A 16,770-nucleotide genomic window follows, 5' to 3' on the forward strand; every position below is an offset into this window, starting at 1 on the left:
TAAAATTCCAGCCCACAACTGTGCTGTTGCTCCCCCTGTCCTTCTGGCTACTGTAGCTCCGCAGCTCTCTGCTTTCACCTGTTTCAACTGCTGGTTCTTTCCAATGCATCTCCTTTGCTTTATTACATAAGCTACATATTGCTTATTTTGTAGCAATGGCAATCCTTTTTCTTCAAATGTTTTTCTTGTTGCCCTTGTTGCCCGGTGGATGCTCTCCACCATAAATGATCGATGCGCTGGTGTTTCTCTTTGCAAAACCGACCACTAGCCGAGAGCAAAACTCTGACCCTGCATCTGTGTTAAGCCAGGTACTTTAAATAGGCCTACCTGGTTATGGGAGCTGACACCCTATACTGATCGATTAACCACCCACTGCCATTTTTCTCAAAATAAGCTTTTCTTTAGTAACCGTTTGATTACACATATAACAATGAAATCTAGATCCAGGTTGGTGTTCTACCTGCACCAGTTAATCATATGGCTTTCCTAATAATGTACTCAAGCTCTTTCTATCCATCCTGGGCGTCTGGCTGAGCACCCAGTACACCCTGATGGTAGATTGCATGTCAGATGACACATAGCAGCAGAGAAAAAGCTTCCCATCTCCCAGCTCTCTCCTAATTTGTAATTTGTGGTGTTATGTTTATAAGATGTACAATCAGGATGATTTACGTATAAAACTATCTGACTCTGTAGGTCTTGCGTGTGTGTGTGTGTGTGTGTGTGTGTGTGTGTGTGTGTGTGTGTGTGTGTGTGTGAGATAGCATCTCTAGGTCAGTTAGTGATGCATGAGCTCCATCATCACCTCTTCATCTCCTTTACATTCTGCTGCACTTTTCCTTATCAATTATTCAACACACAATCCAGTTTGCAATACACACACACACACACACACACACACACACACACACACACACACACACACACACACACACACACACACACACAGGACAGCAGAGGATGTGTTGTGTCTTCATGGAGACTTATCTGCTTTCTCAGAATGGCATTTCCTAACGACTGTCCTCTTCAGATGTTATTCCTGCCTTGGAGCTTATGTGTAAATATGTTTTGTCTTTGGTTCTTTATAAAGACATAAGTGAGTCTTTGTTTTTTATGGGTCCACTGGTTTTAATGTGTGCTGTGTGTTGACAGTAAGCAAATGTGTCTCTTCTCTGCTCATCCACTCTCCTGCTGCCTGTCTGGAAATACGCAGTGACAGAATGCTTTTTCCTGGCACACTGGCAGATGTGACCCAATTGCGGTTGAGTGTGTGTGCATGTATGTCTATGTGTACTGTGGACAAGTCATTTTAGAGGGGATGGAGGAACCGTCATGTCCTTTCAATTTGAGAGAGAGAGGAATGAGAGCAGGGATCCACAGATGGCAGCCATGCTCTGCGTTTAAAGGTGTTGATTTTAGAAGTTAAAAATTAAACCTCCTAAATCCAGGAATGAGAAGACTCCTATTTCCACCTATCCTGACATTTCTGTGAGCCTAGATGAATCCAGTGCAGGTCTGCCTAATATCAGCTTCACTCAACACAATTAACATTTATGTATGTAAAATCACTTCCTGCTGTGCTACTATTTGTAGTCTGTTTTGTATTCTTTCTTTAGCTGACACTGAAACTGAAAGTTGGCAAAAAGGTGGTTTTTCACAATGTTAGTCATAATTCGGTTGATGAATTATTCTTTACAAATTTAACAATAACCTATCAAGACCAATTTGTTTCTAAAGATAGAAATTAGAAGACTAAGAATCAAAGCTATTGAGTTAAGGGAGCCAGTACACAATAAGGCCAGCCAGGATATGAATCATTACTGAAAGGCATAGTGAATCAGTCCGTATCTTCATTCATCCTGCCTTTGCTTTCCTTGTCCACAACAGACCTAACAGAAGACAGAGCTCTATAGTTGAGTACGGAAATTCTTTTTAGCCCTTGAAAACAGCAGTTCACAAGGATAGTCTCGCCGCAAGGGTCAATAGTGACTGTTGTTGAGCTTTTCATCATATCACACAATCTTCCCCATGCAAATGGAAATTTGAACCTCTACAATTCTATGGCAACTGGGCAAAGTCATCATGTGATGACCAGATGGGAAAAGGGTATTTTACAATAACTTTGAATGCACCACAAGGCTGGCGAGTTTCAAGTGAACACACCGTTTGTGTTGTTTTTCCAACAACGGCAGCTGCAGTCAGACTGTTAGGTCCCGCTGTTGGAATCCTCTACAGGGAAATACAGTCCCACTTTACACCACTTAACGTAAGCTGTCAGCATTTTAACCATTGGGTTTAATCCAGCTACTAGTTAACAGTAATTTATCATCCCGTGCAGCGATGCTTCTGAAAAAATGAGAAAGTCAGGCACCGAAATAAGGCACCGAAATTCAGCCTCATTACTACCATTTACGTCGGAACCAGTGCCCTATTGGCACTGCATTTTGGTACCCAACCCTAGATATAGGTCATTTCATATCTCAATAACAATATTTATCACGATATAGCATGTTTTCTAATAAAATAAACAATTTATTCCAGCTATACAGTACACTGACTACATTTACATGCATGCACACAAATAGTGGGATGTGAGAACAAAACGGCAATCTCGAAATTATATAATCTCGTCCGACTGCACCTTGGATAAAAAATAAAAAAAAACCTTGCACTTACAGTTGACTCTTTGTAGTTTGGCTTATTTGAAGCTAATGTGTTTGCACTTGATTCTTGTTGTCCGGAGTTTGTACCTTCATGGTTGAATGCACTTAATGGAAGTTGCTTAGGATAAAAGCATCAGCTAAATGACATGTGATGTAATATTCCATCAAAATATTTCATTTTATGAGCAATTTGAGTTAGTATGTGCTTGTTATTGTCAATTTAGACAACATAATTGTATATCAGGATATCTGGTTGTATGGTTTCATTATGATACATTTCCATTGAAAGGCGATACATTCTTATATTGAATTATCTCTCAGCCCTACTTTCAACTACATCTTACAGACTTCGTCAGCGGATGAAGGCAACATTTAAACAGAATAGTTTTTGTGCAAATTTTGCCTTCACCTGCTGGGGAAGACGTGAGAGATGTGGTTTTTGGATTAAGATCATTTTGTCAACTGCTACGCTAAAGTTAGGTGTGACAATTCATTCTTGACCTACTCTTGACTCAAGGTTCGCTTTCTCTGCAGCTTTCAACAAATCTCATGGGCTTCATCAGCAAAATTTGAACCAAAACTCTTTTGATCAAATTTCTGTCAGAAGCTAGTAGGCGGGCCTTTGTCTATCCAAGACCTGTGCACATTTTAATCTGAATCCGATTGGACAGCAGAGACAAAGCTGCAAAAACCATTGTCCATTAAATGTGAAATATTTGTTAGATAATGTAATACCTCCAGGCACTCTGAGCATTTCTTCAGCTGCTCAATGTGTGCCAGATAAAACATGAGCCCTCCAGAACACACACGCAGCTGAGAAATGCTTCAGACCTATTCAGACCAGTTAGTCAAAGGTGCCTTTGACTGCTGAGAGCATTTCCAGTGTGAAGGTCCTATAGTTAGTATCTGGTGTTGGATTTGAAGTTATGTTACATAGGCATATTTACTACCATGTTAAGATCTACAAATGTGTGTCGACACAGTTGAGTCATTCTCTTTAGCTTTGAGTTTTACCAGCCTAGTGTGCCTGCAGTGGTTGTCACGGTAACAAGCCTACTTTATGTGTTCTGTGTTAAAAGGCTGTAAACCTTGCCAAGGTCCCTTCATGCATTTGCACCTCTTCTACCCAACATGTACACCAGGTACAATGGAAGAAAAACGGAGTGTAGAAATTTATATGTGAGAATGTTTGTATCTTGCATGTTTTGGCCAGTATACCTGTTTTGTGTTTGCATACTGTATATAAACCAGGGTTCTTCAACGTTTTTTAAGCCAAGGACCCCTTAACTGAGAGTGAGATGGATCAGGGACCCCCTACTACATACTGTATATTGAATAAAATGAAGTTGCCTATTAAACTGTGCCTACAACAACATGTGGGTGGCCTAAAGCTTTTATGCATACCTTTTTATGGCATAGTACAATACTAAGCTATTAAAATATTTGTTGGGATGATTTTATCAACTATGTCAAAAATAGTGTTTGTTAGGAAAAAGCAGGGGGCTGAAGATTATCAAACGCCAAAACTGGACAGAGGTTTATAATCTGAGAACTCTAGGAAGTTATCATGGCGGCAATTATTTAACCTTTTGTTGCAATGGTTGTGAGATAAGCTTTAGAAATACAGGGTTCATGTTTAAGGTAATCTACTAGGAGCGGCGCCTTTCCGGATTTTTTTTCCTGGCAAAAAAGTTGAGCCACTTTCTGCGTTTTTTTTTCCCGTCTGTGTTGGCCCCACTGCTGCATCAACGGACCAGCCTCATTCAGGTGAATAAGGGGGCTGTGGGTTTTTTTATGCAGCAAAAGTCTGTTTGAATGCAGCCTTATTCTGGTTTTTAGAACCCTGGATATAGCCTAGAGGCTGAAGTACTTTGATGTTGGGATGCTGTGGCATGTAAACATCTTATTTAAGTTTCTGATCCACATCTTCTATCTGCTTTCTGAACTCAAGTTTTGTAGTAATGTAGTAAGTATGTCAGTAAAGCAGAGGATACATTAGATTGTTGCTCTTGTGTTCTATGCTGAAGATCCGTTGGAGAAGCATGTTAATTATGTTCCATATTCTCATCCTATTCTTCTTAATATCATCAAAATGGGGATATTAGTGTGCATGTAAACATCCTCACTGTCGTGTTCTACAGTGATGCTCCAGAGTAGGACACTGGTCAAGACTCTGGTGCAGCCTAAGGGAGACAAAAGAGACGTGCACTCTTACAGTAAATATATACAAATTTTGTCCAAAATGATGTCCAGTCGTGTTGCCTTTGCTGTCAGCTGCATTCTGCCAGTGTATGCTGGACATGTGAGATGTAGACAGACAGAAATAGACCTGCACACACTATCATGTTTTGCTTACAAATGTGATCCAGCCACACACACACAAACACACACACACACACACACGCGCGCGCTTGTCTACTTTAGCTGCCCTAAAATAGAAAATAAGAAGTGATGTGGTAGTACATTAACCTCAAGACAACTTCTTCACCCTGATAGCTGTGAATAGTTTGACTGCACATCAGTGGAAATATGGAAGTCAGTAGAGCCTGGTCTCTGTCTTGTATGTGCAGTAACAGCTGAGCTCAGGCCGCAAGCTGACAGACATAATTTGTGTGTGTGTGTGTGTGTGTGTGTGTGTGTGTGTGTGTGTGTGTGTGTGTGTGTGTGTGTGTGTGTGTGAGAAAGTGCCAGCATCAAAGTGGAGTGTACTGCCTTTGAACTGTCAGACTTCCTCTACTTATTAATTTATTCATCACTCTGGAGCTATCCTTCTATCCCCTGCTCTGTCTCTCTGTCTCTCTGTCTCTCTCTGTCTCTGTCTCTCTCTGTCTCTGTCTCTCTCTCTCTCTCTCTCTCTCTCTCTCTCTCTCTCTCTCTCTCTCTCTCTCTCTCTCTCTCTCTGCCGCGTTTCATCATGTCTCCGCTCTTCCTCCCTCTAATCTCTTCTGTTGCTCTGTCATTCAGCTCTCTTCCTTCATTCCTCTGTTTCCTCTACCTCAATTCTCTAACATTTGGTTTATAGTGTTTTTTGTCATTGAAAAGTGGAGCTACAAATGCATTGTACACGCATTGATTATTCCATATTTATTATAGACTTAACCTAAATTGATTCTGATGTGATGCTTGGATCAGATTCCCCATAAAAAACAAACTGTCTGGGTAGCTCACCTGGTAGAGCGCGCGCCCATATACTGTATAGAGGTTTGACTCTTTACCTGCGGCCCTTTACTGCATGTCAGTCCCCCTCTCTTCCCCCCTTTCAAGTCTAAGCTGTCCTATAAAAATAAAGGCCTAAAATGCCCCAAAAAATAATCTTAAAAACAAAAACACGAACTGTCCTACTGATATTATTATGTTACTGGGCAATTGTTTCTGTGTTGACCATGTTGTGTTTTTTTTTTGTGTGTGTGTGCAGGCGTTTAAGCCAGTGGTGGGGAAGAGCCTGTTGTCGTCAGTAACAGCGGTGGAATTCTTGTTAGACCGACAGCTGGACTTCCTGTCTGACCATTCGGCCTTCCAGCCATACCAGGTAACCATCACACTCACACTGAATAATCATCGAGCCTTTTTACTACAGAGCTTTTGTTCAAGCAACATCTGTAACCACCACCCTTAACGTGCCATGTATCTGTAACAAACTGCCACCTGATCAATCTAATTAATCCTTAAAGACATCTGATACCTGCAGAAGAATCATTTTGACTTGAGGCTTAATGACAGTCTTGCTTAGAGTTAGATGAGAAGATTAAAAGCACTCAGCACAGTGAATATGAAGCTACTGCCACATGTGCACATGTTGCAGTGTGCGTGTACATATGTTTGATAAGTCTTAGCCTCATTTGTCTATAAAAGTATGTGCAACTGAAAGCCGTGCATCGATATAATACTTGCTTTGCTATGAAGAAAAAATATTTTGACACAAAATACAATTTTCTACTTTGTAAACACCTAAATGGTGATATCACGTTAGTTAGCAAGGCATTGTGGTTGACTTGAATTTAGACATGGCTCCCACTTCAGGAAATACTAGTTCCACTTTTACAGCAGACAGGAGTAAGAAAGCAGACATATGGTCTAATTGCATTTTATTTCCATTTCAGAGCAGTTAACACTATGAAATAAAAACAGATCCAAGCTACCTAAAAAGGTTAAAAAAAAAAAAAAAAAAAAAAAGGTTTCTGTTGGCTAAAAAAGAACTAAAAATATGTCCTTTGGCAGATGTACACATTGTAACTGGATTCGCTAACGAAGAATTAGTCATTCACAATTAGTTCTAGGCTGGATACTGCAGCCATGGAGTGCTGTTGGCTCTAGAGAAGCAGCCAGGGTTGGGCGCTGTGTTCCATATGGATCGGACTCTGCCAGGGTTTAATGTGAATATAAAGCCGACATGTGCAGCCACAGTCTGTCCTCTGAGTGATTTTACACATGACTGTTCACTACTGAGTCATAAATTACACACACTCATCCACACACATTATTACTGACTGATGCATAGACACACAATGGATACTGTAGCTTCACAATTGGCAGTAAATATCTGAGGGATGTATACTTCTGTTATGCGGCTGTGCATTTGATGAGAGTGTGTGATGTGTGTATGTGTGTCGGTGGTCTGTAGCTGAACACAGCTTGTTGTATTGTGCTGGCTGGAACACTGTGTTCCACTCAGTGTCAAGCAGGCGGGAAGACTGTGTTCTGCACATTCACCATCAGTCATCAGTATGTGCTTAAGACAAGTCCAAATTCCAAGAGAGAGAGAGATCGAGAGAGAATATTTCTATTTTTCCTTTTGTTTGCATCAGAAGTCAGATCCACTGTTGCTGTGTCCTCTGGTGACTCATGCGTTGAATCTGTGCAGTAGTTTCTGTGGCTGTCCACTGATTCTGTCACAGTCAGTGACCACTAATGTGCCACACTCTATGAACAGATGTGATGGGCATTGCTGGTGGTAGTGAAACATACAATATTCTGGGAGCTTGATGGTCACTACAACTCTATTAGCCAACTATTTTGATAATCGATTAATCGTTTGAGTCATTTTTTTATTAAAAAAAATCAGATTTCTCTGATTCCAGCTTGTTAAATGTGAATATCTTCTAGTTTCTTCTCTCCTCTGTGACAGTAAACTGAATATTGTTGAGTTTTGGACAAAACAAGACATTTGAGGACGTCTTCTTAAGCTTTGGGAAACTCTGATCCACATTTTTCACCATGTTTTGACATTTTATAGATCAAACAACTAGTCGAATTAATCGACTATGAAAATAATCATTAGTTGCAGCCCTAAAACTGAGTTTGTGGTATTTCCATATAATTTTGACAGAGTTAATGGTGTCCACCACCAATCTGTTATGTGTTAAACTTAAAGTAGCCTAGGGCCCGTCTCATCCACTCTGTGGCTAGATGAAGCTTTAAGTAGCCAAAGTATCTTCACACTACCAACATCTTGTTATCTCTTTCTGTTTCAGGTTGCTGTGACCACTGAGTTGTTGGTTTCTGTACTGATATTTGAGGTTTCCTCAGAGGGAATGCTCATCTTTCCTGTTTCCCTATCGTTTAGGTGTGGATGGGGATTTAACAGAGATTTGCTCAAATGTCCTTCTCTGGATGCTTCACAATGTGAAATCTTTTTAAATGTGCAACAATTCAATTCAATTTTATTCATATATGTATCAAATCATAACAAGAGTTATCTCGAGACACTTTACAGATAGAGTAGGTCTAGACCACACTCTATAATTTACAAAGACCCAACAATTCCAGTAATTCCCCCAAGAGCAAGCATTTAGTGTGACAGTGGCGAGGAAGAACTTCCTTTTAGGAAGAAACCTGGGACAGACCCAGGCTCTTGGTAGGTGGTGTCTGACGGTGCCGGTTGGGGGGGTGATGAACAATGGAAATAATAGTCACAATAAAGATAATGGATCAGTGACTAGAAATAGTAGTTGTAGTAGTTCATGGCATAGCAGGGCACTGCAGATTTGCTGCATAATGACAAGTCAGCTGCATGTCTGACATACATGTTGTCAGCTGTATGTCTGACAAATCATTTTTTTTAAATATAAGCCAGAGATCACAGATGTTGCTTAGCTATTGCTAGCATTGTTTTTGGAGTAACTCAAACCTTATGATTGTAGCTAGACTTACATTTCACACCAGTGCCATTTATTTCATATCTTTCATTGGAGCCTTGCTGGCAAAATTGTATAAAGTGCTGAAAACCACTCATTAACAAGTCATAATGTAGTCCATTTAAAATGCTCTGCGGCAAGCACAGGATGTATGTGTCCCAGTGTATTTTACAGTGCTGTGTTATAGCCTAGTCTGAGGCAGGATACTGTCTGCATGATCCCCAGTGTCTTGTCCTATTTCCTGTAGAAGGCTGACATGCACGCACGCACGCAAGCACGCGCGCGCACACACACACACACACACACACACACACACACACACACACACACACACACACACACACACACACCTGACATCTGTGACAGTAACAGCCTGTCGACTTACTTGTCTCTCCGTGGAGTCTGGCATGACCTGGACATAGCTGGACTGAGTCTTACATACTAACACACAGGCACACCTCTAGTTTGACAGTTGAAATGGGATCCTTAAAGTGTGTCGTAAACTGAAAGGTTCTGTGTTAGTAAATCAATCCATATAGCCACATTACCATTGATTGGCTTGGAGAGTACAGTACAATCTATAATGTTGACCTAAAGTAAAGCTGAAAAATATAATCTCCCTCATATGATGACCCATAGATAGTACTTTACTTGATTACTTGATTGACTGATGCAACAATTGCTTGTCTTTGTCTTGGTCAACATGCCGGAATGTTTGGTTTATTGTTACTTAACGTGTTATTTATCTATTCATTCAATCATTCAATCATTCATTGTCTCTTCAGCAGTTTTTTCACCAGTGTAAGTTCTCCTAGAGCACAGCCAGTCATTGGTGTCTCAGACACTGTGAAACCAAGAGGCTTTGCTATACACTACACAAAAACAAAAAGATTAAACGTGCAGTGACAAAACACACCATGGCCCACAGATACACTTATAAACTAAAGGCAGTGTATTATGTAACGGCTGCTCAGACACAGTGCAGAGAAATGTACTAGCCCAGGCCCAGGAATGTATGTTTTGACTGGCTACATCTGCTGCGCACACATGGCGTAGGACACTGTGCACTGTGTCCGGTGTCGCAGTTTCATTGATTATAGTGAAAGCGTAGTGTTGGAACGTCTGCTCGTTACGCGTGCAATGTAGCCAGCCTGTAAGTTAAAATGAATTGAACTTTTAAGGCGAGGAACGAGAAGCAAATTGCCTGTATGTATAAAAATGGCTTTATCTTGCGCATCCCTTTTAAAATATATATATATATATATATATATATATATATAGCATATAATTGTGTCATTCTTTCAGGGTGGGCGGGGGGTGGTTTTGACATTTCAAAACAATGGTAAGGGAAACACTGGAGACTGGTACACCAGATAGATACTGTATCTGTAAGACATGTATCGTACATGATCAGGCCATATTTTGCTTTTATTCTTGTCCCTACAGTAAATCGGTTCATTCTATTATTTACTTTGTGATACGGAGTGACGGTGGCCTACACTTGTGTGCTTATAGAGCTGGACTTACATCCTGGTATCTTCTATGCCGTTTATGCTTCTGTGCCTTGTGTCACTGTGACAGAGATAAGGGTCGCAGTGAACTGCAGTTGTTTTTGTTAGATGTGCGTTTGTGAAAAGCAGCAGATTAGTCTTTCTTTCAGCTTACTTCACGTTGTCCTAGCTATCTACAATCTCCACCCGCATCAGAAACTTGTAGAAGAAGACAAAAGTGGTCGATCGCAGTTCTTCTTGTTGCCACTTGGCATCTCCGTAACAACTGTAGCCCTGATGTGTAGTTGCACTTTATAGAAGGTGCACATCAATTACTGTGTAGCTATGCATGTAACCCCTTTAATGCAGAGCTATAAATGAAGTCATCTTTGCAAACACGGCAGAGATGTTCAACTCATAGTTTGCAGTCACGTTCAGAAGCCATGAAACCTCTCGTCCGAGTCAACTCCAGACCAGGTCAGCTGACGATGCGTGTCAGTATTTGTATTCCAAAGAACATCGTAGATTAAGAGCACAAGTTATTCAGTCATTTTTGCTGTGATAACCTTAAGGTGGATATTTAACAGAGTCAGATCGCCCTTGTCAGTTCTACATACAGTATATTCAAACCTTTTATTAAAGTATAAACTGATCCCGTATATATATTGTGATGGAATTATAATTGTAATTGTAATGCATTGTTTTTTGTTAGTATAGCTCATTTTCAAACATGAAACACACTGCCCAATCACAATTTGTTGCCGCACAACCAGAACACACACACTTACACTCCCACACTTTCCCAGTCCCCCACATCAGCAGTAACTGCAACCATCTGAGGTGAGGGAAAGTGGTAGCCTCACTCTCCTGGCAACAACTTCAGAGATGTACACACACACACCCACACAGAGCTGCCTATTCTTCTGGAGACCTTTGAACCCCACTGAGCAGTAAAAACAGTTTGACTCTCTCTCTCACACTCACTCAGAGCAATGAAGCTGTGGCCACTCCCCTCTCTGTTTTTCCAGTTGGACAGGAAGACCGGAGGGAGGAAGAGGAGGGAGGGAGAGGGAGGGGGCTACAATCTGTTTGGCATAAACTGTACAATGAAGTCACTGTTTAGTGGGCCAACCCAGCCTGCTGCGTGCGTGTGTGTGTGTGTGTGTGTGTGTGTGTGTGTGTGTGTGTGTCTTGCTAGTCTCGCAAGTTATGGTATGTGTTAAGGCTGAAGGACAGGCGGTATAATAAAACTGTTAGTGCTGAATCAGTTTGACCAAACTACACACAGAGCAGTGTGTTTTCCAATGTATTGTGCTGCTGTTACTCTCATACGCTCTCTCACACACACACACACACACACACACACACACACTCACTCACTCACTCACTCACTCACTCACTCACTCACTCACTCACTCACTCTCTCTGTCTTTCCTTCCCCTGCCCCCTCCTCCCTGCTGTCGCATACTTCCCCCCAGTGTCACGTTACTTTGACAACATCTCGTGTGCTTACACAGAGAAACACCAAGACACACGCTCACAGAGACACCTGTGGTTTCAGGTCACACTGTTGCTAGATATAGAAGGATTGCCTTACATGTGGCTGCCAGATCACTAACTACCAACAATAGGCCTCTCATTTGAGCAGGCGGCCATTGATTTGGCCCAGTGAAATGACATCTGTTAGTGGTAGATTATCAACATAAATTCCATAACTTGTCCAAAGGACCAATGGAACTCGTGGCTGTTTTGTTGTCTGTGTGCTCCATTAAAGCAGATGTCTGTACTATTTAGATTTGACTAAAGATAGGTTTCAGGGAGAGATAAACACCAATCTGTATCATTTCTAATGAGAATCAGTTGACTGTGACTGTTTTTTGCACTTTACACACCGTTTAAACTAACACGCTCAAACCACAATATCTCATGAACATTCTTGTAAACTGGGCGTGCGCAAGCCAGGGTAAACAGGAGGCAGCATGTGTACTCCGCCCGTTGCTGGTAGTTGCCATGGTAACAATAGTAGCTTAGTCTCGGAGAACGAGACGTCACGACCCAATCAGGAGGTAAAATATTGGCGTCGGTGTAGCCATATGTCTCCGTTTGCGGCTGTTGAGACTGCAACAGTGATTTGTTTCTGTATTTATTTATTGTTTATTTTATATTATTGTTTTTATGTATGCACCTTCAACCAAGCCAAATTCATAGTAAGTGCTTCGTACATGGCAATAAATCTCTTTCTGATTCTGATTTAATATTGCAGGATGTAAATCAGTGTTATATATAAAATGACATGCTGTACCGTGATAGCCCACCCCTAACTCTGCATATCCTGATCACATGCTTGATCCCCATTTGGGATTTATAGTGAACCTTTTTTTCATGCACTTTATTCTGTGCTCATATTCCATTTCGCTCCAGACCAATCAGTGGTCGAGGTGACCGTGTTGCCTTGGTAACACAGTCTCTGTGTGTATCTTGTCTAAACAGGCCAACAGTGAGCCAGAATAGATTGCAGTGGTCTTAGTAGAAATAGACTCACGGGCACATCATGGGTGTTATTTTCTGTCAGAGTAAAGCTAAACATAGTTACAGCATTGAAAGTGAGGGCTTTATGAGGCTCACATCACTGTTAGCAGATCCTTCAGCTCCAGTGTTGGCAGTATTTTTTCAGATTAAGGTGTAAGAAGTGGTAGAAAAATGAAATGGAAAATATTAGGTGGACACTTTATAAACAAAGCTGGTTATATCTCTTCACACACTAGTTAAGTGTGTTCTCCTAAGTCCATTGGATATGATACAGTACAAACAGTAGATGATTGACAGCAGGATGACCTTGCTTTAAACTGCTTTGTAATACTGAGTGTATTTTGTTATCATGTACTGACAAGGCAAGGGTGCCAGATTCACTTAAGTGTAAAAAGTACCCTTTGTCGAATCTTTTGTGGTTAAAAAAAACAAAGATCATACTGTAAACACAGCCATTCAATGATTGCTATTGTGTGTAGAATCAACTGGATTGAATGAGCGTTTTAGTTGTGCGTTAATTTGTATAGCAGTGGTACAAATAAGCGTCAGAGCGATACATTGTAAGAATATACGAGAGATGTTCATGCTGACCTCTGTAGCACTGCATTCCAGTGTGGTATTTTTAGTGTGTATGCCGGTTTAATTTAGAGCTGAACAAGGCTGGGAAACTAGAACACTGCAGCAGGACGAGAGAGAGACAGAGAGAGAGAGACAGAGAGAGAGAGAGAGAGAGAGAGAGAGAGAGAGAGAAATCATTTAGTTTTTAATATTCAAAACTTTTCTGGAGCCATATTATAAAGAGCGACCCTGCCTGTTACCATTATAGAGCAGTTTTATAATGCAAAGTGCTTTGCGTGCCAAGACCTGAACATAAAGATGAGTCATCTCAGCCAACTAGTCCAGAGGCTGGCTGACCTTTCACCTTCTGACATAAACCAACCCCCCCCACCACCACCACCAAGCCTCAGAGTAGTTACGCTATGACTCAGAAGATTTGACCTAACCATATTATAACTAAGAAAAAGAAAAATACATTGCTTAGCAGTCAGGCAATAGAGAAGGGCAGACACAGACGGACCTGGCTGCCCAGAGACGACAGGCTGTGTTGTCGTTTCGATGACATGATTGATGATTTCCAAAATTTGAAGAACAAAATTCCCCCGAATTCCAAACTCTGACAGAAAGACTAATATAGATATAGTATAGACTAATAGCTGTCCTGTACAAGTATTATCCATACTACTAACATCTTTTTAAGTCATTATGAGTAGATTTTGGTGGTTGTCTATAGAATATTAGATATCTTCTGTATCAGCCATTCATTAGAATGCAGACAGACTTGTGGCAGCAGGGGAAAATGTCCTGCTATGCAAATGTATACATTATTTTTGAAATATGAATACAAGTACTGTATTTTTTGTACTTCCATGATTCACATTTGATGCATCACCTTGAAGATTTTCCCAAAAAAACCTTTGCCAGCCTTTTACCAAATGAACCGTGTATACACACACACACACACACACACACACACACACACACACACACACACACACACACACACACACACATACACACACAGCAGTAAAGCGGTGTGCTACCAGTGTGGTGACTGTGGTTTGGTTTCTTCTTCCTCATCTGTCAGCGTTGTGTAGTCAGCGTTGTGGATATGGTTGCTTCATCCTCTGCACCTCACTCACTCTGTGACCTAGTGTGTGAAACAAACACACTAACGGAAAGCCAAGCATTTCTTTTCTCTTTCATCCATTCTTTTCAAGGCTGGTGGCTCCCCTCTTTGCTGTTGTGCATTGTTGTGTGTGTGTGTGTGTGTGTGTGTGTGTGTGTGTGTGTGTGTGTGTGTGTGTGTGTGTGTGTGTGTGTGTGTGTGACTTAATGCTGTTTTTTCATTCCAAAATGAATTTCAGTGTATATTCATATAACAGCACTTCTGTTCTTTTATGTATTTATAACCATTCCACATTTATAGAATGAATTGGCCAACAGGAATCAGAATTAGATTTTAGGGTTTGGAATCTGAGTATTTGTTTGTGTTGTGTGTATTTCACTATTGATTGCTAGCAGTTGCACAACAGAAACCCTGCTGCTGCTCTTCACCAACAATGTTACTCAGTATGGCAAGCAGCACAGCAGGGTGAATGCCTGATTCTTCTATCGGAATAGTTAGTTCTTCCTAAAACTTGGTCTTTAAGTACCTTATAATAATAGCTCATAATAGTATTGTATTTGATGTTAGCTGATATATAGTACTACGGTTGTTTAGATATTTTGACTGTTAGTTAGGGCTGAATGATCTGGGGGGAAAAAAATCTAATTGCGTTTTTTCTGCCAGATATTGATATTGAATCAGTGCGCTTATGTTAAAACACTTACCGGAAATGATGAGCGGGATGAGCCTGACTAACACCTCTTTCTTTCTTTCTTTCTTTCAGGATGAGGTGGACAGTCAGAACCCAGTGTTAAGAGACAACCATCAGCTCCATGAAGAAGTGAGGGGCTGGCTCAAAGACCAGAAGGTGCAGGAAATTTTTATGCAAGGTAAGTTTTTCATCACGCTCTTTATATTGCCAAGTATTACACTCTGTAGATATCAATGTTACAATGTATAAAGTGTAAAAAGTAAAGAAGTTCAGTCATCTTGTTGTAAAGTGCTCATATTATGCTCATTTTCAGGTTCATAATTGTATTTAGAGGTTGTACCAGAATAGGTAATTTTCAAAAAACACCATATCATAGCTCTCTGTTTTAGCTACAGAGTGAGACATCTCACTTCTGTTCCATCTTTGTTGGGAGTCGCACATGCTCAGTAGCTAGGTAAGGACTACTAGCCAGTCAGAAGCAGAATATGAGGGCGTGCCCTGACAGTAACTAGGTAAGGACTACTAGCCAGTCAGAAGCAGAGTATGAGGGCGTGTCATGCTAGCAGCTAGGTGAGCATTATAACGTGTGTTCCAAAGTGACCACGTTTGTCTCTGAAGTAAAGGCTGGACTACAATAGAGCTGTTTGGAGCAGTTTGTGAACAGTGTTTTCTGTTGGAGATGGTAAGTCCCTTTGGGGTGGACTTTGGGCTTTTTCACTTTGTAAACATATAACATGCACAAAAAAGATATATAACACAATAAAGGAAACAGAAAAATCCAAAAAGCATAATATGAGCACTTTAAGTAGTGTGTCTTACAACATGAGGAGCCTGTAGTAAAGTTGTATGCTTCCAGCAATGGGACGACAACACCCTGATGGAACCTTTTTCCTGTTGCTTCCAGGTCCCTATTCATTGAATGGCTACCGCGTGCGTGTGTACAGACAAGACTCGGCCACCCAGTGGTTCACTGGCATCATTACACACCACGACCTCTTCAGTCGAAACATGGTCGTTATGAATGACCAGGTACACACACACACACACACACACACACACACACACACACACACACACACACACACACACAAAGTTCCTTATGTGTACACAAAGGGGAATGACAAGATGGATACAAATAGAGGAATTAATGAGTCCTTGGCTACTGAAGTAGAGTTTGGCTGATGGTTTTATGGTTTATGGTTTTACACTCAAACTGCAAAAAACACAACACCTGCGTTAATTATGACATCTGATCTGGATTAAAGTTTTTTTTACAAAAGGTATATTCGGTTTAGTCACAGATTAGTCATGTGATTTTTGTTTATTAGTATTAGTCTAGTTTTAGTCAACCAATTGTTCAAACCATTTTAGTCATTTTATTTTCTCATTCTGAAGCTACAGCTGTTGACATCTTTGTTGTGTACAGCTACCATGGTTACCAGACTGTAGACTGACTCTCTTTAGGATCCACTTGTCATTCCCCAACTCTGGCTGTTTGAACAGAGCCACATTATTGCAGCTACCATGATCATTCAGCAGCTGCACTCACCCACTTGTGCTTACTGTCTGGGTTTTT

At 40.9% G+C, this 16,770-nt stretch overlaps 1 protein-coding gene across 5 annotated transcripts in view; it reads left to right on the forward strand.

The window, feature by feature from the left end:
- The window catches only part of jmjd1cb (jumonji domain containing 1Cb), a 144,342-nt gene that overhangs the window by 82,807 nt on the left and 44,765 nt on the right, over window positions 1-16,770 (forward strand). For all 5 annotated transcript variants that reach the window (XM_031324023.2, XM_031324025.2, XM_035997939.1 and 2 more), the window contains 3 exons: window positions 6,079-6,192; window positions 15,267-15,372; window positions 16,099-16,223. In XM_031324023.2, coding sequence (XP_031179883.1) covers window positions 6,079-6,192; window positions 15,267-15,372; window positions 16,099-16,223 — 345 coding nt within the window. The remainder of the gene's footprint in view (window positions 1-6,078; window positions 6,193-15,266; window positions 15,373-16,098; window positions 16,224-16,770) is intronic.

The sequence above is a fragment of the Sander lucioperca genome, chromosome 22 (genome assembly GCF_008315115.2).
Source record: "Sander lucioperca isolate FBNREF2018 chromosome 22, SLUC_FBN_1.2, whole genome shotgun sequence".
Taxonomy (NCBI): Eukaryota; Metazoa; Chordata; class Actinopteri; order Perciformes; family Percidae; genus Sander; species Sander lucioperca.